The 24,689-nt window shown below is 35.4% G+C and overlaps 1 protein-coding gene across 2 annotated transcripts in view; it reads right to left on the reverse strand.

The window, feature by feature from the left end:
• The window catches only part of LOC118183171 (alpha-tocopherol transfer protein-like), a 168,667-nt gene that overhangs the window by 124,619 nt on the left and 19,359 nt on the right, over nucleotides 1–24,689 (reverse strand). For both annotated transcript variants that reach the window (XM_085827273.1, XM_085827274.1), the window contains exons 3-4: nucleotides 19,420–19,613; nucleotides 7,498–7,608 (exon numbers count right to left, since the gene is read on the reverse strand). In XM_085827273.1, the coding sequence (XP_085683399.1) occupies nucleotides 7,498–7,608; nucleotides 19,420–19,613 (305 nt within the window). The remainder of the gene's footprint in view (nucleotides 1–7,497; nucleotides 7,609–19,419; nucleotides 19,614–24,689) is intronic.

A 24,689-nucleotide genomic window follows, 5' to 3' on the forward strand; every position in this document is an offset into this window, starting at 1 on the left:
TCCAGATTTTTTTAGGGTATAAAAGGAATTTTTTGAAAAAACAATTATATTTTATTTTTTGGCTGTATACTAATTTCCTTATTCTATATTAGTTTTAAATTTTTACCTTGAAATCTTGCCTAAACTCAAACGGCTAGGTGTGCCCAGACCGGGCTCACCGATAATCTAGGACAACTGAGAGTCTCTATTCTTTGTTTCTCCGCATCTCATCGGTCAGTTCATTGACAACAATGCTCGTTTCAGCACTCTTTTCGAAGCTCTATTCAATCAGTGTACCACTTTGGGCACACCCACAAAATTAAAACGATAAGTGCTATCTTCACAAAATTTTACTTGTGTACTCCCTTAGGCCTAATTAGACTGCCTACCTTTTTTGTTTTATCAAAACTCCGACTTTAAAAGGTAACGTGCCGGAAAGGATTAAAACAGCGCTGACAGTAACTGCTGCTAACCTACTTGAAACTCCAGTTGTCTCACATGTTCAAGCTTAAACTTTTAGTTTCTTGGATACCTTTTTATTATTGCACGCTTTCTTCCCTGTGGGAATGAATTCAATGTCTTCAACTTCGTTTGAAGTACCTGGGGATGAAGACAAGTGGATGATTTGTCCTGAAGAAGCAGTAATGGGAAAAGACGAAAACGCGCTCGTGTTAGCCCCATTTTCCATTTGAATCTAGCTTTGCGTTACGCCGCAGCTTCTTTTCACAGGTTTAGTTTTCCCGCTTGTTTGATATTTTTAAGGTTCCATCACACTATTTTTAATGTTCTTCAGTTGGTTAAAATATATCTTTCGGTTGCAGTCGCTTTCATCCTGCAAGCACTTGTTGAAATTTCCTTGGATTGACACAACGAAATATTAAAACGTTTTCATAGCCTGCTCTCTTAATGAGACAACTTTTGAATTATGAAGTCATATCTTTTTCCAAACTCTTCATAGCAAAGCAGCATTCGTTATAAAATTCTATATCTTGGTAATATTTTTTGATTTCTTGTTCTCCTTTTCAATAAAAATAAACTACTTTTCCACGAGCTTAAAGTTTCCTCATAATTGTAAGCAGAATTTGAGTTCTTGCTTAGATTTGACAGTTCTTGACGATTAAATGCTATACAGGTCTACATAAGACGGTAGATTATTTTCACTAAAAGACTTTTGGTGTCTAAGAATTGTAACATAAAGCATCTACTCATTAAGACACAATAACACGCCGAATAAATACTAATTCAGAAGTCAAACAACAAAAATCAGCGTTATACCTACAAAATTTTCACAGGACTAGTTTCGATGGTTTTACCGAACCATCATCTTCAGCTGCAAAACCGCAAATGAACAAGATAGGAAATAATGATTAGATAAGATAAGAAAGCCTGGACAAGAATAAGCAAGTGGCGCCATCTGTTGGCGAAGCCAGAACTAAAACATAATTTCTCTAAAAGCCGAAGGCAAATTTGGATTGGAATTAGGATCGTTAACTAGAACAGAAAGATTTTTATGAATGTGAAATGCCTCTAGAAAATCCAGTTCTCCAATGGAAGATGTTTTTTGAATAATTTTGGCAGCAGAAAAATTGAAAGTGTGATTTTCGGACCAACAATGTTGAGCAACAGAAGACCTCTGTGTTTCCTTTTTTCTAACATATGCCTCATGTTCTTTGACGCGAAATTTTAAGGCTCTCTTAGTTTGGCCAATGTAAATTAAACCACACTGGCAAGGAATCCTATAAATACCCCAGGAATTCATATCCGGAATGGGGTCCTTGAGTATAGAAGTTGGAATTTTATTGATGGGAGAAAAAACAACCCGAAAGTTAAATTTCTGCAAAATATGTGCAACTTTATAGCTAATTGATGGAAAGAAGGGAATGACAACAGAATTTTTATAATCTCCTAAAATAAGAGTGTGGCTTTTAGTGTGTTGAGATGAGAATTTTTTAACTGCTTGATTAATAATGTTGGGTGAAAAGCCCCTGTCAATAGCTATTGCTTTTAAATAATTTAGTTCTTCATCAAGGGATAGTTTGAAGGAGCAAACTTGAAGAGCACGGAAAACATAGGAATAAAATGAAGCTAACTTTTGTTTAGTCGGATGACATGATTTAAAGTGTGGTGGAAGGCAAACCGATGAAGGTTTACGGTAAACTGTAGTACTGAAGTTGGATGTGTTACGTGTGACCAGAATGTCGAGAAACGGAAGAGAATTGCAAGTCTCAAGTTCAAAAGTGAACTGAATAGCAGGATCAATAGAATTCATTGTTGAAAGAACTTTATTTAAATCATCTTTATTACCTTCAAACAGGGTAAAAGTGTCGTCTACGTAGCGGAACCATGCCGGGAAGTTTAAGGTTTCAAACAATTTTGATTCATAATAATGCATGTAGATATCAGCCAGGATGGGACTGAGGGGACTTCCCATGGCTAATCCCTCAGTTTGCTTGTAATATTTATTTTGGAAAACAAAATGTGTTTGTTTCAAACAGAGTTGAGTGAGAGAAATTAGCTCATCAATTTCGATGCAAGAGAAATGAAATTCGCGAAGTCTGGTTTCTAGACATCTTAATGCACCCTCCACTGGGACATTGGTGAATAATGATTTTACATCAAAAGAAACCATGAGTAAATTACTAGGAGAAATGTTTTTAACCTTTTTTTCAAACTCTATTGAATTTTTTATGGTGTAAATGTTATTGTCTAATAGAGTGGAAAATCTAGAAACTAAATATTTAGCTAAAGGATACGAGGCAGTACCTAAATTTGATACAATAGGGCGGAAAGGAATACCACTTTTATGAATTTTGGGAAGAGCATATAATCTGGCACAATTCACAACAGATGGGATAAGCGAATGTTTTAAGTTGCTTGAAATGATTTGCGAAGATTTGATCGCAGTTTTTATTTTGTCCGAAGGTGAGTCCGAAGTCCGAAGGTGAAGGATCTTTAGGGATCGGATTATATGGTCCTTCGTTTAAGAGTTTAGTGACACCATCCATGTAAGTGTTCTTATCCATGACGACTATCTGGCCACCTTTGTCGGCCTTTGAAATGATAATATCCGGGTTAGAATGAATTTCGCGCATTGTAGCTCTTTCTCTCGCAGTTAGATTTGCTTTCAAAGGTTTATTATTGAATTTCACATTATGAGCGATAAGATGCCTAATCATTTCTTTCTGTGAATCTGAAACTTTACTGAACTTGAAAGCTTTTTCGATAGGAGCCAAAATCTTTGGAATCGAGGGTTTACAGGTTTGTGAGAAGTTAAAATTATATTTTAGAATTCTCTCTTGTTCTTCTGAAAGACTAACATTAGAAATATTAACTATTGGCTTGATGTTTACAATGGGAAAATTTTTTGAACTACTTGAAATGGAAGACTGTAAAAGAAGTTTTTCGATTTTGGATATGATTCAATCATATCCAAAATTCACTGGCCTTGAGCAAAAGTCTTGGTCTAGAACGGAGAATGCAGTTAACCGTCATAAAAACACCCTTGCAGTTAAATTCGAAAAACTTCTTTTACAGTCTTCCATTTCAAGTAGTTCAAAAAATTTTCCCATTGTAAACATCAAGCCAATAGTTAATATTTCTAATGTTAGTCTTTCAGAAGAACAAGAGAGAATTCTAAAATATAATTTTAACTTCTCACAAACCTGTAAACCCTCGATTCCAAAGATTTTGGCTCCTATCGAAAAAGCTTTCAAGTTCAGTAAAGTTTCAGATTCACAGAAAGAAATGATTAGGCATCTTATCGCTCATAATGTGAAATTCAATAATAAACCTTTGAAAGCAAATCTAACTGCGAGAGAAAGAGCTACAATGCGCGAAATTCATTCTAACCCGGATATTATCATTTCAAAGGCCGACAAAGGTGGCCAGATAGTCGTCATGGATAAGAACACTTACATGGATGGTGTCACTAAACTCTTAAACGAAGGACCATATAATCCGATCCCTAAAGATCCTTCACCTTCGGACTTCGGACTCACCTTCGGACAAAATAAAAACTGCGATCAAATCTTCGCAAATCATTTCAAGCAACTTAAAACATTCGCTTATCCCATCTGTTGTGAATTGTGCCAGATTATATGCTCTTCCCAAAATTCATAAAAGTGGTATTCCTTTCCGCCCTATTGTATCAAATTTAGGTACTGCCTCGTATCCTTTAGCTAAATATTTAGTTTCTAGATTTTCCACTCTATTAGACAATAACATTTACACCATAAAAAATTCAATAGAGTTTGAAAAAAAGGTTAAAAACATTTCTCCTAGTAATTTACTCATGGTTTCTTTTGATGTAAAATCATTATTCACCAATGTCCCAGTGGAGGGTGCATTAAGATGTCTAGAAACCAGACTTCGCGAATTTCATTTCTCTTGCATCGAAATTGATGAGCTAATTTCTCTCACTCAACTCTGTTTGAAACAAACACATTTTGTTTTCCAAAATAAATATTACAAGCAAACTGAGGGATTAGCCATGGGAAGTCCCCTCAGTCCCATCCTGGCTGATATCTACATGCATTATTATGAATCAAAATTGTTTGAAACTTTAAACTTCCCGGCATGGCTCCGCTACGTAGACGACACTTTTACCCTGTTTGAAGGTAATAAAGATGATTTAAATAAAGTTCTTTCAACAATGAATTCTATTGATCCTGCTATTCAGTTCACTTTTGAACTTGAGACTTGCAATTCTCTTCCGTTTCTCGACATTCTGGTCACACGTAACACATCCAACTTCAGTACTACAGTTTACCGTAAACCTTCATCGGTTTGCCTTCCACCACACTTTAAATCATGTCATCCGACTAAACAAAAGTTAGCTTCATTTTATTCCTATGTTTTCCGTGCTCTTCAAGTTTGCTCCTTCAAACTATCCCTTGATGAAGAACTAAATTATTTAAAAGCAATAGCTATTGACAGGGGCTTTTCACCCAACATTATTAATCAAGCAGTTAAAAAATTCTCATCTCAACACACTAAAAGCCACACTCTTATTTTAGGAGATTATAAAAATTCTGTTGTCATTCCCTTCTTTCCATCAATTAGCTATAAAGTTGCACATATTTTGCAGAAATTTAACTTTCGGGTTGTTTTTTCTCCTATCAATAAAATTCCAACTTCTATACTCAAGGACCCCATTCCGGATATGAATTCCTGGGGTATTTATAGGATTCCTTGCCAGTGTGGTTTAATTTACATTGGCCAAACTAAGAGAGCCTTAAAATTTCGCGTCAAAGAACATGAGGCATATGTTAGAAAAAAGGAAACACAGAGGTCTTCTGTTGCTCAACATTGTTGGTCCGAAAATCACACTTTCAATTTTTCTGCTGCCAAAATTATTCAAAAAACATCTTCCATTGGAGAACTGGATTTTCTAGAGGCATTTCACATTCATAAAAATCTTTCTGTTCTAGTTAACGATCCTAATTCCAATCCAAATTTGCCTTCGGCTTTTAGAGAAATTATGTTTTAGTTCTGGCTTCGCCAACAGATGGCGCCACTTGCTTATTCTTGTCCAGGCTTTCTTATCTTATCTAATCATTATTTCCTATCTTGTTCATTTGCGGTTTTGCAGCTGAAGATGATGGTTCGGTAAAACCATCGAAACTAGTCCTGTGAAAATTTTGTAGGTATAACGCTGATTTTTGTTGTTTGACTTCTGAATTAGCATCTACTCATATCAACAGCACTTATGTTGATTACAAATTAAAATTACCTTTTCAGTTAAAAATATTATTTAAAATAACGGATTAAACATTCTCTCTCCGAAAAATGAAATGCAGTAAGAATAATCCCCCTGGTGACTGGTCTGCTAGATACATACCAGCGCAGGCGAGCTCTAGTGTAAGAAGAAATGCAAAATTTGGCCGAACGTCTTTATCCTTTAACCCGAAGGTTTGCATTTCATAACCTTATAAAGCGTCCTGTATTTTATTCCATTTCTTTTCTTTAAAATTAAAATCTTTGGTATTCCGTGTAGCCTAAATGTAAAATATTAGTTAGTATGTTAAATTTGAAATCGTTGGTGAATTGGTGGAAATTTTCAAAAATTTTAGAAAATTTCCAGCAGCCAAAAATCAAATTTAATTTCGAAAACATTTTGCTTTTTAACACGTTTAATAAAAGATCATTTTTTGTACTTTTAGGCTATTTAAAGGTAGTAAAATATTTGTTTTCTTCGGTAGTCGACTCTACATGAATTGAGTCCCAAATTTTTATAGACACAATTTATATAGATGCATATTGCATTCATTGAGCAGAATTCGTTTGATTAACATAAGTTTTATTCCTAACCTCCAATTATTGTTTTAATTTCTATGTTAAATAATTAACAATCTGTATGCATGTATGTATATCACTTTTGACGGTCCACCTAGGAGCGGTGGAAAGGTGGCAAAGTTCCCGGGATTAGGGGCGGCTGATGGCCCTTCCACAAAACTGTGGGCGGCCTCCCAACACGGAGGGCATAAGCAATTTCCTGGTGACACATCTTAACATCCCATACACAAAGCAATAATCGGCAGTGGGTCGCCAGCCAAGACCTGCCGGTGCTTGTATTGGATGCTCTTGTCAGGCATTTGGGTTGGTTTATTGGTTTATTAGATAACGGCAAAGCACTCGAGGGCTATCTGCCTTAAGGAAGGGATGCCTTCGTGGAGGAATTTTTAAGGGAAACTGGCTCGTATACACGTTACACATGGGGAAAACCACGAAAACACCCATGCAGCCAGCCCGTTCACGGGATGCGAACCTCGGACCGAACTACCAGTGTTCAGCGACGTTACCGCTCGGCCGCTGGTGGGCCAGGCATTTGGAAGCGAGCTTTGTAGTCGGTGATATGACTACTGATGCCTTGAAACCGGATAATTCTAAACCTAAGTATGTATGTATGTATGTATATTCCTCGTAGTGTGGGAAAACTACGGCACCTTGATCCACCAAATTTCCCACACACCTGGTGTGTCACTTGAACATATGCATCTCGAAACCTGGATATGAAAGTTAGAATTTATTTTTAAATGTATTTTGTGTACTAAATTAATGAAATTCTGTTAAACAAACCCTGCCATTTAAAAGCAATGTGTTGCCACTAAGCAAACCGTAAGATATTAATGTTTCAAATTTAATCAGAAAACTCAGCCATTTAAAAAAAAATGTGGTGCCATTCATCATAATGTGAGATATTTGTCTTTGGAATTAATTCAACACATTCATCGGTTTAAAAGAAAACTGTTGCCACTTTCCGAACTATTCGAGATTATAAATAACACGTTTTCACGCCTAAACTGTTGTTAACACAACTTGCATTTTTCAGCTACTGTTCCCATTTATTTCATTCTTAAAAATTTGAAAACAGTGATACATAAACACATCTTTAATACCTTCTACTTGTGTCAATTGAATATATTAAGATATTAAATGGAATGTCTTCAAATGCATTATTGAAAGTTTTTTTACAAATTTAAGTATCAAAAAACAGCTACAAAATGTACATCACCTTACCCTTTTTAAGATCTTCTTGGGAAGTAAACTTTTTACCATATTATAGAAAATGTCGAAAAAATATGGTATATTCACAACATGAATACTTCTGATTCGACCGGGAAAGCATCTCTGAAATCATACAAATATGGAAATTAAAAAACATTAACCTGAATAAAATCATCTAGAAATAAATTATAAATACAACTGTTTCCGAAATGTTTCTAGGAATCGATAGAATTGCTCGTAAAATCAGAAATGAACTTAGGATAATTATAGCATTTAGGTACATAATTAATCACTAATATTTGTGATCTTTAACTCATGAAAATTACAATACTTGTGAACTTAACAATATTTCTGAACTGAAAGTGCTTGTGAATATCCGAATTTTTAATGTTTTTAGCACGAGAATAGAATGATTGATTCAACATTTCACAGATTCAGAAAATAACAGCTTTATCGGAAGTTATATCAGATTCTGAATGTCAACACGGAAGTTTCTTTAGAGATATAACGAAGACATCTTGCAAGAAAGAAAAAAAAAAAAAAAAAAAAAGAGAATTTCATTAGATCTTAAAGTATACACGATTTTTTTGCATTTCTATTAATAATCAATAGATGTGAAAGTGTAATGACATTGTCCATGAAACCATGCAAATAAAACAGTAATTAAAAATTTCGAAGTTAATTGAAGACATAATTTTTGTGACAGAAATTTCTTTGAACGTAACGCAGTTAGGCTTAGCTTTGAATGCAAAACTGAATTTTCTAAAGGCAGCTGAGAACAACTTCTAAATCTATGCCTTTATACATATCACTTAGTGACCAAAATATTAGAGACACCTTCTAATAACTCATTGATCCACATATAGACTTGATCGTAGCCGATGTTATTATGGGCATGTATTCAACAAAATATTGATATCGTTTCTGGAATTTAAGAGTGTGCTTACATAACGGGAGCTGTAATTTTTTACTTCCTTGTACGAAGTAAAAAGGAAGTATTGTAATTGCGAAACGTTTCAGGCAGCATATTTCAACGAAAATATCCACTTTGACCGCTATCGAATGCAATTTAGCGATGTTTTTGCGTGATATCTGTACGTAAGGACAGAATAAAAGACTCTTTTCCTCCAAAAGAATTATAAAGCTGCTTTAAAACGAAGTCTGAAGAAAATTTTTCATGGCGTCTGTACGAACGTATGTACGTACGAACGTATCTCGCATAACTCAAACACGAGTAGCCTCACAACGTTGAAATTTTGTATATAGGACTGCTATAACATGTAAATGTGCACCTCGTATTTTGGTTGCAATCGGCTGCACGAAACTTATATTTATATATATATATCCATTCTCTTACTCTGCTCAGTGATCTCATTTTCTTTACTATTATATGTTTGTAAATTGTACATTTTTTTGCTTTAAAATTGATTGAACTATGTTGTTATTATCTTCCGGTTAAGGTTTTTATGCCTTTAGTAAATCTGTATGCAATATTTTTAGAATTATCAACAATTTTAAAGTTGTTTAACTGCCGTTAAGCCTAATAATTTTTTTCATGGCGGCCATTGCTTGTTTACATTTGAAACAGCAGAATAGTGGATTTGTTGCCAATCTAGAGAAACTTAGCTTCGCAACAAGAAAGGTAACGCCTTCATTTATTATTGCGAATTAAATCATGCTTAATCCTTTCTGGAATTTTTTCGAGGAAATATGTATTTAAGATATACTTCGTAATTTTTAATATAGATATTTAGAGTTTTTATGTATTTTTGGCTGGTCGCGAAGTGAGAACTGAATTAATTGAATGAGAAATACTCAATCGTCTGTGAAAAACTGTTTCTTTTTTGTTTTGTTTGCTTAATTTCTTTTATACATCGTTCTGTCTTTCTATCTTTATTAGGGTATTTGAATAGAACATGTGGCAACGATTAGATAATTCTTTAAATGATATAAATTTTGTTCATTCTGAGTTATAATATGAACATCTTCTTTTTGATACAAAAGTGAAAGACCTAAGGCATACTTGATCTATTGGTGATAACTCACAGTAGTTGGTACCAAATGAAGGTAAAGGTTATAATATGAAAGAAATATAATACTATTAAGTGAACCTAGCGTCAGAGTGTCGCTGTGGTTAACAAATAGAATGAATTTTAAAGAAGACATTTATTCTGTTGTGGTTTATGCCCTATCGGCGAAGTAGATTTAATTCAATCCAATAAGTTTAAATGAAATGCAAGAAAAAATGCGTATAATTTAAAATTCCGTACAAGGAAGTCATGTGGTGTACACATCAGATTATTTTAGATTCGATAATACTTAAAGAGATTATTTTTTTATTTCGTGTCACTTTCCATGTTCTGTAAGAAGTACTGAATAGGATTGAAGTCAGAGGACAAAGCTGTCCAGAGTAATTTAAATTCTTCAAATTAATATGAGATAAAGCGTGACAGGTGGCATACTGAAAGTGAACATCTGCATCAGGGAATATCGAAGAATCAGGGAATCTGGTGTACATGATTAGATAATGGTATTGATATACACTCTGCACACACACAAAAAGGGACAGTTCTATATCTTCCGTTCTAGAGGGCTGCTTAATGAAACCTTGATTTGCTTTTTCATGTCTCAAAAGCGCGAATTGTGATACATATTAGATTTGTATGTATTATATATAAATTTTATATATTTTATAATTTATATACACAGGTATTTTGGCACAAAATCGGACTAATCTAAAAGGACATACCGATTTTTATACATGTTTCGATTCTACAACTCAACAAACTAATATTAATTTTTTTAGGCTTAATTTGAGTTGGTTAATCTCAAATTTCGTGAGAAACGTACCGAGAAATTTAACACTTATCTACAAGAACTTTATCTAGTTTGTGACAAGAATAATTGACTTGGCAAAATTCTAAATTAATAGTGACCTATTTTCCCTTCCCTTTTTCATTGTACATGAGCCAGGACTTAGAAGAGACCCTAGTACTAGAGGATAAAAAGGTCCATCTTTGAAATAATTTTAACAAAGTGCTTAAATCACATTTAGCGTTATTATCGGATTTTACAAACAGACCAAATTTCAAAACGCGCCAGTATATAAATTCACGTATATCTTTGGAAATTCTGAATAAATATCTCATGCCTAGAAATACATCTACTTTAAGGTTATGGTAAAACTTTATAATGCTCTCGAAGCATTTATGAAAATTACTAAAAATATAAATTTAAAAAATAAATCAGAAAATATCTGCGAATTTTTTTGGATTGAAAATAAATTTTGAATTGTGACAGAATGAATCAAATAAGTTTAATAAAGAAAAAGATATTAACAAATATATATCATATTCAATTAACATTGAGAAGTTAAAATTTTTAGAGCCAATTTTTTAAAAACTACTCGTGCCATTTTTACGGAACTTGGCTCTTTGGTATAATTTGTGCCGTAGAATCGAAATACGAAAAAATAGTTATATCATTTCCGAAATAGTCCCATGTGATATCAGAAAAATACCCATGTTAATTTGTTGTTACCATTGTTTGTGTTCGTTGTTCGCGGGTTTTTTGTTTTTGTTTTTGTTTGTTGTTGTTGTTTGTTTGTTTTTGTTTTTGATGTCTACTCTTGTCTAAATGTTTGTATTTGTTCTTTTTCTTCACTTTCATGTTTATAATTATTACTAACACATGATTATTTTCATTTAGCCATTTTATGTTTCATTTTCTCCTTTGTTGAAATGGGCGGGGCCTGTCATGACCATAAGACCAACTTGTTTGGTTAAACGGGTCGGGCTGCGCCCATTACTGATACCTATGTTAGAACAATGCAATATATAAGTATAATATATATCCTAAGTCGCGCTTTCGAGACATTGATAGATATCTATCTATATGTATATATCTCTCTATCTATATCTATATATATATGGCCAGTGGCGCAGTGGCTAGCACATCGTGCAGCAGCACCACAGTTCCGGGGCTCGATCCCCGGGATGGACAAGGTCGACTCAGCTTTTCATCACTTGGGTCGATAAAATGAGTACTAAGTTCGCTTGGGGACTAAACACTGGGGGTCCTGCAACAAGCTGACCACTTGTTCAGGGCATATGCTTACGCACCCCGGGGCCCATGGTGAAGAAAACAGTTTTCAGATAGCACTGCTGCAAAGAACGTCTATGTAAAGAAGGAAAGGCTTCATAGACGTAATGTAAACCAGTTTGCCTTCTACGCCGCTAGAAAGAAGAGGGAAAATTCGCCAAGGGGTTTGGCGACGGAACCTGTTGGCGAAAATTTCCCCCTTTGTGATGTACCGGAACTGGGCGAATTTTCCTCCTCCGCGACGTGTACAAGAAATTGAGGAACACGGGTTAAGATGAATAAGAAAATTAGGTGAAGTTTCACTTTCACTGGCTGTTGAACTTGCATTATCCATATCGCAGTTTGATGTCTGTTTTTATATCCGTCAATATGGAGGGGAAGAAATGGAGTCACGCAGCTTTAAACTCTTGATAAACGTGACCGTCGAACCTGTTCGAACTTCGACCTCAGCTTCGAGCTTTGGCGCTTTTTGGCGACAGATGTTTCACGCATGCGCAGCTGTTTCCCTTTTCGTTCGAAGGGAGCCACTCCTGCTTAGGAGAAGTTTTCCTTCTTAACAATACATATTCTTCGACTGATTGTCTTGGCCCACTAAGGCTGTTGCGCCACTGAGTTTAGTCATATTTATGCAATGTCTTTCGTCAGATCGAAAATTTTGTTGAATTTGTGTTTTATAAACCAGTTACAGCTATTTGAAGCTGTGAAACTTGTCATGCTATTCAGTTCGCTAAATGCAGCAACTGTAAAACAGTTTAGTGTTTTGAATATTTTTATTGCATCTAGTAGTATTGGCCCCACTGCGGAGGCGGAAGTGACGTCACAGTGAAAGTAGAAGTGTTACTTAATGTAAGAAGTTACTTAATGTGCGATGACCATATTTATTATCATGTAAAATTCATTTCTGTCACCCGAAAATGACTACAATATGAGACATGTACTCGCAATAAAATGATTTCGAAAATTTCTTGCATTTTGATTTAATGTTTTAAAGATAAATTTTCAACAAGTCTGTTTAATTTTTCATTTTAAATTGTCGTGTGTTGGAAACCAAAGTAAGCATGTTTCGTTCGTTACCTTTTCCTATGTTATTTTATATTTTCGTTTTTAACGAAAATATAAAATAACATAGGAAACAAACAGTACAAACAGCCTCTTGTACTGCAGCGCCACCTTATCGGACGCTATTCAAAACATCTACGCTCGAACTATTTAGTTTGAGTTTCGGCAGAGGACTATAAACATGAACTTTTCATTCCCTTTTGAATTTTAAATTCAAATTCCCTTTAATATTTCTTTATGTTACTTCTTGTTAGTTTTGTCATGTAAATTTCTTTATGTAGTGTTTGTGTTTAATTAAATTCCTTTTGTTAAATGTTAAAGTTTGTCTGGTTTAAATTTTACCAGTTTTGTTTAACAATTTTACAGCTAGCCGTGGTCACAACGCTACATAAAAGAAAATGGCTGCCCAACGTTCGGCCTCAAAAATTTAAAATTATTTTAAAATTAAGTCGTACTCTTTACCGAAACTCGAGCTCAATTTTTTCTTCTAGTTCTCTAGCTTTTTCTGGTGATACGAACAATTTCGAATATCCATTTCGAAATATGAAGGATTAATCCAAAGTGCTTGGTTTTAGTGTGAAGCAGTTACACAGTAGGTAGGAGATTTATTTTGTGTAAAATTTCATTCATTGTGATGATTTAACATAGAGTGAAAGTCTGTTTTATTTTATAAATATTTAAGTGTTAACCGAAACATTACTTAACTGAGATTGTATTTTGATCATATCGGAAGTTAGAAGGTGTTAAATTATATTATTACAACCCATGATATTTCAGTTATGAGAAAATAAATATGTATTTTTAATTATATGGTACATCCGTATTTTTTTAAAGAAAAAAAGAGCAAAAGTAGTTCTTTGTTAATGTTATTAAAATTTGTAGAAATGATTTTATATTTGCATTAATATTGTTTATAAGTTTTAAAGCTTGATTCTATCTTGTTAAATGGTTATAATATAACTGAAAACAAAAATTGCTTTTGAATTAAGTGTTACGTATTTTATTCCATCTGAGAGATTGTTGCCAAATAAAGATTTGTCCTTGAACAAAAGATGTCACTCGTAAATAACTCTTATTTAGAATTTGTGTCGTATTAATATGCTTTCACGTTCATTATTTTAAGAGTGAAAGATTAATGATGTTGACAGCTCAATAAAACTAGTTTGGTAAATAAAAAATATTATTTTCATACGAATGTGTAAAGAGTAATATATGATTAGAATTCTGTGAATTTTGATATTGCTTACGTGGAATTTTTGAAAGTATTGCTATTAAATTAAACCCTCATTGCTTAAACTTACATATATTATTCTGCCAGTAAACAATATTAAATTATATTAGGGACTTTTTCAACTATTTAAAAAAAAAAAAAAACTTTACATAAATTCCCTTCGAGATGGCTTATTTCGGCAAAGGCCGCAAAGAGGACCTTAAATTACTAGCTTTAGAGCTTGGATTACAAGTTGCAGATAACTTAAAAGTTATGCAATTGAGAGATCTGATAACGAGTTCTAAAACCTATGATGAAGAATTTACAAAAAATATGTTAAGCAATATAATCGATGATCGCGTAAAAGCAGAAAAAGAAGCTGAAGATAGGGCTGAAAAAAAAAGCAGTAGAAGCAAGATTAGCCAAGGAACGCGAGTTTGAATTAGAGAAGTTTAAACTCCAACTTGAAGTTAATAAGAATATGCCAAAGGAATCTGTTTCTCAAGTAGATCAGCCTAAATTTGATTTGAGTCGCATTCTTCCAAAGTTTAACCCAAAGGAAGATGAGATAGGACTTTATCTGACCATGTTTGAGCGTCAATTGTAGTTCGTAAATATACCTGAAACTGATTGGATCCCATACTTGATTGGATCATTACCATCTGAAATAAATCAATTAGTTGTTAGAGAAAACGAAGAGGATTCTAAAGATTATGCAAACTATGCTTTTGAAGCGATATAGACTCACAGCTGATAGGTTTCGACAAATGTTTTCTCAGCATAGAAAATCTGCAGAAATTACATGGAAGGACTTTGCTTTTGAATTGAAATCTTATTTTGAAGGATGGATTAAAGAATTGAATATCTCTAGTTTCGAGTAGCTACAAAACTTGATCATTGCAGATCAGATAAAGAAAAGAACACCTTCCGAGGTAAGAGAACATTTTGTGGACAGCTTATCAGAAATGAACAATCCGTTGGAGCTCGCAGAAAAGCTCGATTATTATGAAAATGTAAGACTTTGCATGAAGAAAAATTGATCTTCCAATGCAAAGAAACCATATTGTAAAGAAAATATTAAATTTGTTCCAGAAGGAAAATCTAAAACTAGTAATCCTAAAAACGTTAACCAGATTAAAAATACAAACGTTGACAATTCAAAGTTTACTACTTCTAAACAAGAAAGGAAACCTTTTATTCATTGCTATGGTTGTGGATATCCCGGTTTCATACAGTCAAAGTGCCCTAAGTGTAATAAGTTAAAAGAAGAAGTTAAAACTGTCGTCAATCGTGTAAAATTGTATACAGTTGAATCATCCGATCTACTGTCCAGTTCCATTTTTTTAACTGTTTGTGGTGAAAAAGCAGCTTTTTGCGCTGATACAAGAGCATCGAATTCTATTGCAGGAGAAAGATTTTATAAGTTGTTACGAGATCGAGGATTTAGATTTAAAACAACAAATATTACGATGGTACTAGCTGATGGCAAGGAAAGAAATGTTCATGCTTTGACTACAGTGGTAAATCTTAACGTTGAAGGAAAGATAGTCCGTATGAAATTTATTGCTTTGTCAAAAGCAAAAGGTAACAGGACGTTACTTGGAACTGATTTTCTACAGGCTGCGGGAATAGTGCTCAACATCCAGAATGGTACTTGTATTTTAGTGAAAATCCACAGAAGCAGTATCCCTTTTACAAAGAACCATCTGAAGCTAAAGATACTCCAAACGTACTAACATCTCTGAAAGTAACATCTCCAGAAACAAAAACGTCTGCTGACACTCGTGTTGCAATACCAGAAGCAACCGAATCCGTGAAGTTGAGAGATGAGGAAGGAAAACATTTGACGAGAGAACAACGGAAGAAATTAAATTCATTGTTAGAAGAATATAAAACTAGCTTTCAAAGGGGAGAGCCTACTCCTTATATTGAGCACAGAATCCAGACCGGAAATAATTTACCTGTTGCCGAACCACTATATAGAATGACACCCGCAAAGAAAGAGTTGTTAAAAAAGGAGCTAGATTCCTTACTAGCTCAGGGTATCATTGAGGAATGCGAATCACCCTATGCGAGTCCTGTTGTATTGGTCCCTAAACCTAATGGTTCTATCAGACTGTGTATAGATTATCGAAAACTAAACTCCCAAACCGTTCCAGATACATATCCATTACCAAGAATGGATGATTTGCTAACTGAAGCAAAATCAACGAAAACCATGTCTACCATTGACCTAAGAGCAGGTTATCATCAAGTTAAAGTTCATGAAGCAGATCAAGAAAAAACTGCCTATGTTTGTCCATTTGGTACTTTCAAGTTTTTGCGAATGCCATTTGGGTTGCGGAACGCGCCTGCAACTTTTCAACGACTTATTGATAAATTTAGATCAGGGTTAAAAGATGTTTTTGCCTTGTCATATCTCGACGATATCATAGTGTTATCAGAAACCTTTGATAAACATTTATCAGATTTGAGGAAAGTATTTGAAAGATTTTCTGTGTTTAAACTAAATGCTAACAGGAGCAAATGCCATTTTGCTTGTGACAGAGTAAAGTATTTAGGTCATTGGATTACAGAAGATGGTGTAGAGGTAGATGCCGAGAAAGTATCTTCCATTCAGAAAATTCCTAAACCAACATGCGTAAAGGAAGTTCAGTCTTTTCTACAGACGTGTTCCTGGTTCCGAAGATATGTCCCTAAGTTTTCAGAAGTTGCTAGACCCCTTAGTGACTTAACCAAAAAAAAATAAACAGTGGACATGGGGTGAAACCGAACAAAAAGCATTTGAAGAGTTGAAAAAAAGGTTGATTTCACCGCCTGTGTTATCTCAACCTGACGGGAATAAACCGTTCATCATTAGGACAGATGCCAGAAATTATGCCTTAGGAGCAGTCCTTATCCAAGGAGAAGGTCAAGAGGAACGTGTGATTGAGTATGCAAGTCGATTGTTAAACTCAGCAGAAAGAAATTATTCAACTACCGAAAGAGAAGCTCTTGCAGTAGTTTGGGCTCTTGAGAAGTTCCGGGTTTATATAGAAAACCAAGAAATAATAGTTGCATCTGACCACCAACCTCTCAAATGGCTAATGAGTATTAAATCACCATCTGGTCGGTTGGCTCGATGGGCCCTTCAAATCCAGTCATATCATCCAAAAATTGTCTACACTCCAGGCAAATCCAATGTTATAGCAGATCTTCTTTCTAGACCATCTTATGCAAATAATGACTGTTTGTGATTTAAATGCTGTTGCTATAGATTTACCATCCCGGAAATCTAAAGACATTCGTGAGGAACAAATGAAAGATGAAGATGTAAGGAAGATTATAGATTGTTTTGAGAGTGGCAAAAAAGATGAAAATTATGTAAATTGGACTAGTAGAGGATATCTCATGAATCAAGGAGTTTTGTATCGTTACTCTTCCGACACAGACTCTGAAGAGGCTCAGTTAGTTGTCCCTTGTCAAGAGCGAGAACGAGTCCTACAGCAGTATCACGATTCCCCCACTGCAGGACATTGTGGAGCTGAAGGCACGTACCATAAGATTGCCTCCAGGTATTACTTTCCTGGTATGAGAAAGTATATCTCAGAACACGTGAAAAATTGTGCTGAGTGCAATCGGTATAAACCAAATAACCAGAAACCTGCTGTATTACTTCGAACACCTGTGTATGCACAGAGGTTTGAAACACTTGCTATAGACCTTTTTGGTCCACTTCCAGAAACTCCAACTGGGAAAAAATGGATTTTCTTATTGAAGACACCAGTACAAAATGGATAGAGCTCTTCGCCTTGGAAGAAGCTACTGCGAAAAATTGTGCAAAAATCTTAATTGAAGAAGTTTTTCTACGTTATGGTTTACCCAGAAGGTTGATTAGTGATAATGGCACACAATTTGTTAGTGCGGTAATGCAGCAAACCTGTAACTTCCTTGGTATTAAACAAGAACTTATTCCTGTTCATCACCCTCGAGCGAATCCCTCCGAACGAAAGAACAGAGATTTAAAACCGAAACTAGCTATACTAGTCGGTGATGCTCATGATACTTGGGAAGAAAAACTGCCCATGATTCGTTTTGCCATGAATACAGCAATATGTGACACTACAGGTCATACCGCTGCTTATTTGCAGTTCGGAAGAGAACTTAGGATGACGGATGACGTTAATCACGATTTAAGAGCACTTATTGAAAACGACAACTTTGTTGCTGAAATTACGCCGTATCTAAAAGAATTCGCTCGTTTAACACCTCAAATCAGGGAGCGTGTCGAACAAAAACAAGACAAAAGAAAGGAATACTTTGATAAAAGACGTAGACAAACTTACTATCAGCCTGGTGACAAAGTATGGATAACTATACATCCAATCAGTAAATCCATACACAAGAAAAGTAAAAAATTTATGCCTAAACGAGAAGGTCCGTATCTAGTGGTTACTAATAGATCTCCCACAACATATGACATTGCAGATCCTGCTACTCCTTAGTTACTGCTAGTACTTATCATACCAATATGATGAGACCATATAAACTGTCTCCATCGAAAGACCTAGGTCCTGTGACTCCCATAAGGAAAAGAGGCAGACCTCGCAAAATTGAACTATCGAACACGGACTCTGCCGGGACGTAGTCAGAGCCCGAGGGGGAGTCTATAACGAACGCTAGCAAACAGCCTCTTGTACTGCAGTGGCACCTTATCGGACGCTATTCAAAACATCTACGCTCGAACTAACTTAGTTTGAGTTTCGGCAGAGGACTATGATCATGAACTTTTCATCTCCTTTTGAGTAATATTTCTTTATGTTACTTCTTGTTAGTTTTGTCATGTAAATTTCTTTATGTAGTGTTTGTGTTTAATTAAATTCTTTTTGTTAAATGTTAAAGTTTGTCTGGTTTAAATTTTACCAGTTTTGTTTAGCAATTTTACAGCTAGCCGTGGTCACAACTCTACACGTTGTTGCATTTACCGATCAGCGTGTCTACGTTTTAATTCTTAAAACTGCACCAAATACCAAACTCATTTAATAATTTTTCATAATTGATTATCTGCCTGTCTGAGTTAATTTGTTATTACATGTGTTTCATTGTGAGTAGATGGCCCACCAACGGCCGAGCGCTAACGTCGCTGAACACTGGTAGTTCGGTCCGAAGTTCGAATTCCGCGAACGGGCTGGCTGCATGGGTGTTTTCGTGGTTTTCCCCATGTGTGACGTGTATACGAGCCAGTTTCCCTTAAAAAGTCCTCCACGAAGGCATCCCTCCCTTAAGGCAGATAGCCCTCGAGTGCTTTGCTGTAATCTAGTAAACTAAACCAAACCAAACCATTGCGAGTAGAATCAGATAGATATTTTTCCAGGAAAATGGTAAATTTCAGATTAGAAGATCTTGTCAGATCTCTATCTTAATGGGCTGTTACTTTATTTATTATAAATTTCAAAATTTGTTTTCACTAAAATATTAAATTGTCTGTATTTCCACTAGTTTATTAAATCCACTTAAAATATTTTAAATACATTCTAAAGTCATAAAGAAGTTGATAAATTCGTATTTTTTCAATATAAACTTACCATAACTTCAACAATAAAGTAGACTCGATACGGGTTCAGTGTTGTCTTTAATATCTCAAGAGGAACATTTTTGCAGTCTAAGATTATAATGGCACCACTCACTAGGTAAGCTTCTATATCATTCGTCGCCAAACCCATGCATAGAACTGTAGCAATTAACTCATCAAATGTGCCAATTTTGAAGTCATGATAACCTAAAAAAATTCGTTATCAGATTATTAATATATATTAAACAATTAGAAATCTTGATTATGCAAATTAAATTTGATGGGAAAATATTAAAAACCGGTAAATGGAAATTCATACATCCAGGGAAGGAGAACTGTAGAAAATAGTTGATACAGTGGATTACTTTAAGGAGGGAAAGTTTCTTGGAACCGAATTTATCCAGCAGTAAGGAAGTAAAAAAATTACATAAATATTTTTGTGTTACGTGAACAGTACATTACATTTTCTACTAAATTAGTGCATTTGATTTACGGAATTTTGCTTACAACACGACTGCTGCTAGTATATATATAGGGTGTTTCGTCAATTTTTTGCAAATGTTAAGGAAGGATAGAGTATACCTCGAGGATGGAAAATTATACAGCAAATGTATGGTCGAAAACCCTTTCCTGGCGCGGTAGTGATGACACGAAACGCAAGAAAGGATGGACAAGAACAGGGTGACTAGACCGTCAATCTTGGAATGACTGCTATTGTTAGCTGGGCGAGCTCAATATACGCAGGTGAGAGGAATAGAAAGGAAAGGTTCCGGTATTGTTTCCAACGGAAATAATTAGATAGTGGAATGGCTTTCAATGGGTACTAGGGAAAAAATGGATATGCTCACTGACTTATTCCGGAACCGTGGAAGGAGTTTCACTGCTTATTTTTATCCTCCATGTTTTATTGAACATTTTGTTTAAGGACAGATTAATTTTTATCAATTTATGAAACAAAAAAAAAATATTTCGTAGAGAAATACGTGTTTGCAATGTAAAATTGTATGTTTATTTAAAATTTGCTTAAAGGCATAACGTTTTGGCGAAATTACATAATTTTGTTTATTCCAACGAAATTTAATATTTATCAGAACTCTTATTACGGTAAAGTAACAGAGTATTACATGAAGTTACAATACGTAACTGTAAAGTTTTTATTTACTTAAGGTATTGTTGAAAATTGTAACTGTAAAAAAGGGGGGCAGACAATCAATAAGAATATTAAATAATATACTTACTAACGAAACGCTAGCTACGCTCACAAAGTAGGAGCTAGTTTCATAGTAGGCGCTCAATCCCGGAACGACTGAAATTCCCTATACTCAAAATCCCTTTTCCTTTCTCCTCTTAGCTCATCCCTACAAATCTTGGACTCCTCCAGCAAACAATAGAATCCGTTCCGGGATTGAGCGCCTACTGAACAGGGTGAGAAAAGATATTTATTATGCTCAGTGCAGCTAAAATGTTGGAAATGCTTAATTTTTGCATACATTAACAGCCTTCATGTATGTCTACACAAATTATCCTTAACAGTGGATCAGCAGGGGTGGTCCGTTGCATTGGCCAGCAAGATCGCTACACCTCACTTGCATTGACTATTTTCTCTTGGGGGGGGGTACGTAAAGACACTTATGTATGACCCTGTTAACACTGCTCAGGAACGTTTTGCACGCATCGTAGCAGCTGCTGGGGAAGTAGTTTCCAGAGCATCAGATATTCCACACACCTGAGGTGTGAAGCCCGTATCTAGGTTCATGGCCGAAATTTCGATGTCATAAAACTTAATTCTTTCTTTGACGACAATTGTTGACGATTTTTTTTTTCATTTTTTGTTTTTTGCTGTACCAAGCATAATAAACATGTTTCCTCATCCTGTTCTTGTCCTTCATTTATTGTATTTGTATCGTCACTACCACGCCAGGAAAGCTTTTCCGACAGTGCATTTCTACGTAATTTTCCATCGTTTAAGTGTACTCGATCTCTCTTGAATGTTTGTAACCAAATTGCTGAATTACACAGTATATTGGATAAGTGATTCACTGACAAATCCCTTCCGGACATTGCCAAGAGTTTCGACAGGGGATAAAATGACTAATCTCTGTTTTTTATTTCACGAATCACTCGTTGAGAGTGCAATTAAGGATTAATCGCTTTTTTCACTCCCTACATTGGGACTATCTGAGGTTACAGGAAAGTGCTACCTAATGGAGCTGATAACTGTATAATAACTGGAGTATCCGAGTAATAGAGTGCTTTCAGGCGATTCAGGACTCAGTCTTACTCGTAAGATGCGTCTTTACAAGGATTCTTACTTATTCGTCAACAATATGGACAAGTGCGGGAGAAAGTGAACAAAATTTGGAGGTGCTCCAGAATAAATTGTTGGAGATTATCACTGGTGGCCCTTAATTAATATGATACGAAAGTTTTCACCATGATTTGAAAACTGATATGATAAAGGAACGCTTAATATGAATTTTTACAACAAGGCAGCAGCCAATACTACTGTAAACTTCGCTACTCTTGCAAATTATAAAATCATAGTGGACGATTCTTTCATTCCTCCATATGATGCAGATCTTCTACAGCAAGAAGGATCTATTAAACGACCAACCAATTCAGAGGTACAGTAATAACCTTTTCACAGATGGCTCCAAAAGTGAGAACGGCACGGGAAGCGCCTTCTGTAGACTATAAAATGGAGTTGTAACATTCGAGTGGAAAAGGAAATTAGGCTCGAACAACTCGGTATACCAAGCAGAGCTTCTAGCTATCAGTGCTGCAATTAGATATGCGAACACATGTCAACAGGAGAAATTCTCCATACTCAGTGATTCGGCATCAAGTCTGGCGGCTATCGCAAGTCAAAACAGCCGGATTCCATTGGTATACAGAATTCAGAAACAGCTTCTGACAATGCCTATTTCGCAAAGACCCACTTTAAAATGGGTTCCCGCTCACACAGGGATTCAAGGCAATGAAGCCGCTGACCTACTGGCCAAGCAGGCAGCCAACTGCACGGATATATTAGAAAGACCAACTAAACTTCCTTGGTGTCATATTAAGCTAACAACTTTGACAAGTCTGTTACAAAATTGGCAAAGTAGATGGACAGAGGCAGATGTAGGACGAAGGACATTTCGCTTACTGCCAAAAGTTAACATGGAAATAAAGACCCACTGTGCTAGCCTAACACAGTTCTTGACAGGTCATGGACCATTCCCAGTATACCTGAACAGATTCAGACTTAGGGATACTCCTTTCTGCGAATGCGGAGAGGAAGGCGACACGGACCATTATTACTTCCATTGTGTACATACAAGAACCTGGCACTTGAAGAAACCAGCGGACTGTGCCTGGGCAATGTGGACGACTAACACACTCGAAAACAGAATAGCCCTTGATAAAATAGAGAAAATCTCAGGACACTGCCTAAGCAGAAACAACCGTGGATAATATTATAATGTGTCAAAAGTTCGGAACTTAAAGCAGATAACCAGAATAACGCTTAGTGCCTTGCAGTTAACAATATGTAAAAACTGTTATTAGTTTATAATATTCAACCTTGTTACTCTGGAGTCTTTCCCGCCGTGATGGTATATAATTCCGTTTGGTTCATGTCCGTGGTCGGAAGCCATCATAGCGGTGCACTCACTCACTCACTCACCTGATATGCGGTTTCACTCCTTACCTGCATATAGCCAAACTGCCTGTTACGGTTCATGATGTAAATTCTCCTTCATGTATATTCATGGATATGTTTCTTTCTCATGTGTTGCCTGGATTGGACACCATCACTTGGAAGTTGATGCTACTCTCAAAGTTAGGGGCATCTAATCCATCTACCTGGAATTTCTCATAGTACTAGAGATGGCACCAGACGCATGACTACACTAGCTGCTACAGAGACAAAGCGCCTCTTCTTATCACCATCCAAGACCTCCTAAGAGGTACACATTTGCGGCTAAAGAAGGCATAAATAAAATAGAAGTCTCTGGTGTAAAGGAAGAAAGCGAAAGATATCGTTCGATCACAAGTAATATTGCCAATAAAAATTGTAAGAATTTCACGAAACAGGAAATAAATTCTCAGGTATTTATTTCTCAGTTTAATAAATGATACTTAAATGCAAGAATGGGAAGTTTTATTCTCTAAAACAGTATTTAAATTATGAAAGATTGAAGATGGTCCCTGCACACTAATACGTTCGCGATGTAGTTGTAGGTAATGCTTTCCGACCGGCGTAAATTCGCATTACGCGGAGGACGTAAACATGTCCGCGGAGTTGACGAACATCCGATAACTGAGTGAGTTCTTATCATGTGTCATAATGTGAAAAACGTCTTTTTTACGCTTTTCAGTACAGTGTCGGAACCACAGAGTGATGAGTTCCTATTTAAAGAGATCGTAATTGTCAACTTCAATAAAATCTTCAGCATTGTTTATCTCATCTTCCGTTCTCTCAAACCATGCATTGATTTCATATTGTCACACAGAAAACAAACTGCATTGATCCGTCCAAGCGATGGTATGACTAATGTACCCATATACGTCACCTGCATGGAAAGCCGTAAGCAACAAGAATCTAAGTAAATTACAAATTCTACGAAATAGAATTCTCTGCCTTATAAAATTCTCCTCAATTATTACAAGTTTTAGCTAATTCATGCGTAAGAAGCTCAGAATAATGTAATGTATAAGTATCATGCGTAAGTATCTCAGAATCATGCGTAAGTATCTCAGAATAAAATACATCGAAAATTATCTTCAACAAAATAACAAATTCTGAAACAATGCAGTTGACTGTGAAAGAGTATTCAATAAAATGCAGCTGTGTAATTTTCTAGGACAGTTACAACTTGAGACAGGCGACACTTATTTATTGAATATAAATTAAATTTTCATTGCAGGGACATCTACTCTTTTCTTTATTTTTTGCTCAGGAGCTTTGTCAAAGTTAGATAAGTGGTCAGGATGGTGGACTAAAAGGGGAAGGCCGTGAGACGGATTTCATTCGTAACCGCTGTAGAACAAAGTATTTTTTAACCTCTGGCGAATTTCGGTTTGTCAATAGCTTCTCTCTCTTCTTCTTCTTTTTTGGGAGAGGGGGAGTTAATCATGAATCATTTTGTTCCATTTTTTATCTATTACTTTTTGTCTATTTTATTGTTTTTAATTCTTGTTTAAAAATGCGTTCTGTACATAGAATCCAGTAACTCATTATGTAAAGGTGTATCTGTGTCTCTTGTATAAATTACCTGGTTATTTTACCTCGTTGCATAA

This window comes from Stegodyphus dumicola, chromosome 11 (assembly GCF_044657685.1).
Source record: "Stegodyphus dumicola isolate Sdum_Otavi_A_Nest chromosome 11, ASM4465768v1".
Lineage (NCBI taxonomy): Eukaryota > Metazoa > Arthropoda > Arachnida > Araneae > Eresidae > Stegodyphus > Stegodyphus dumicola.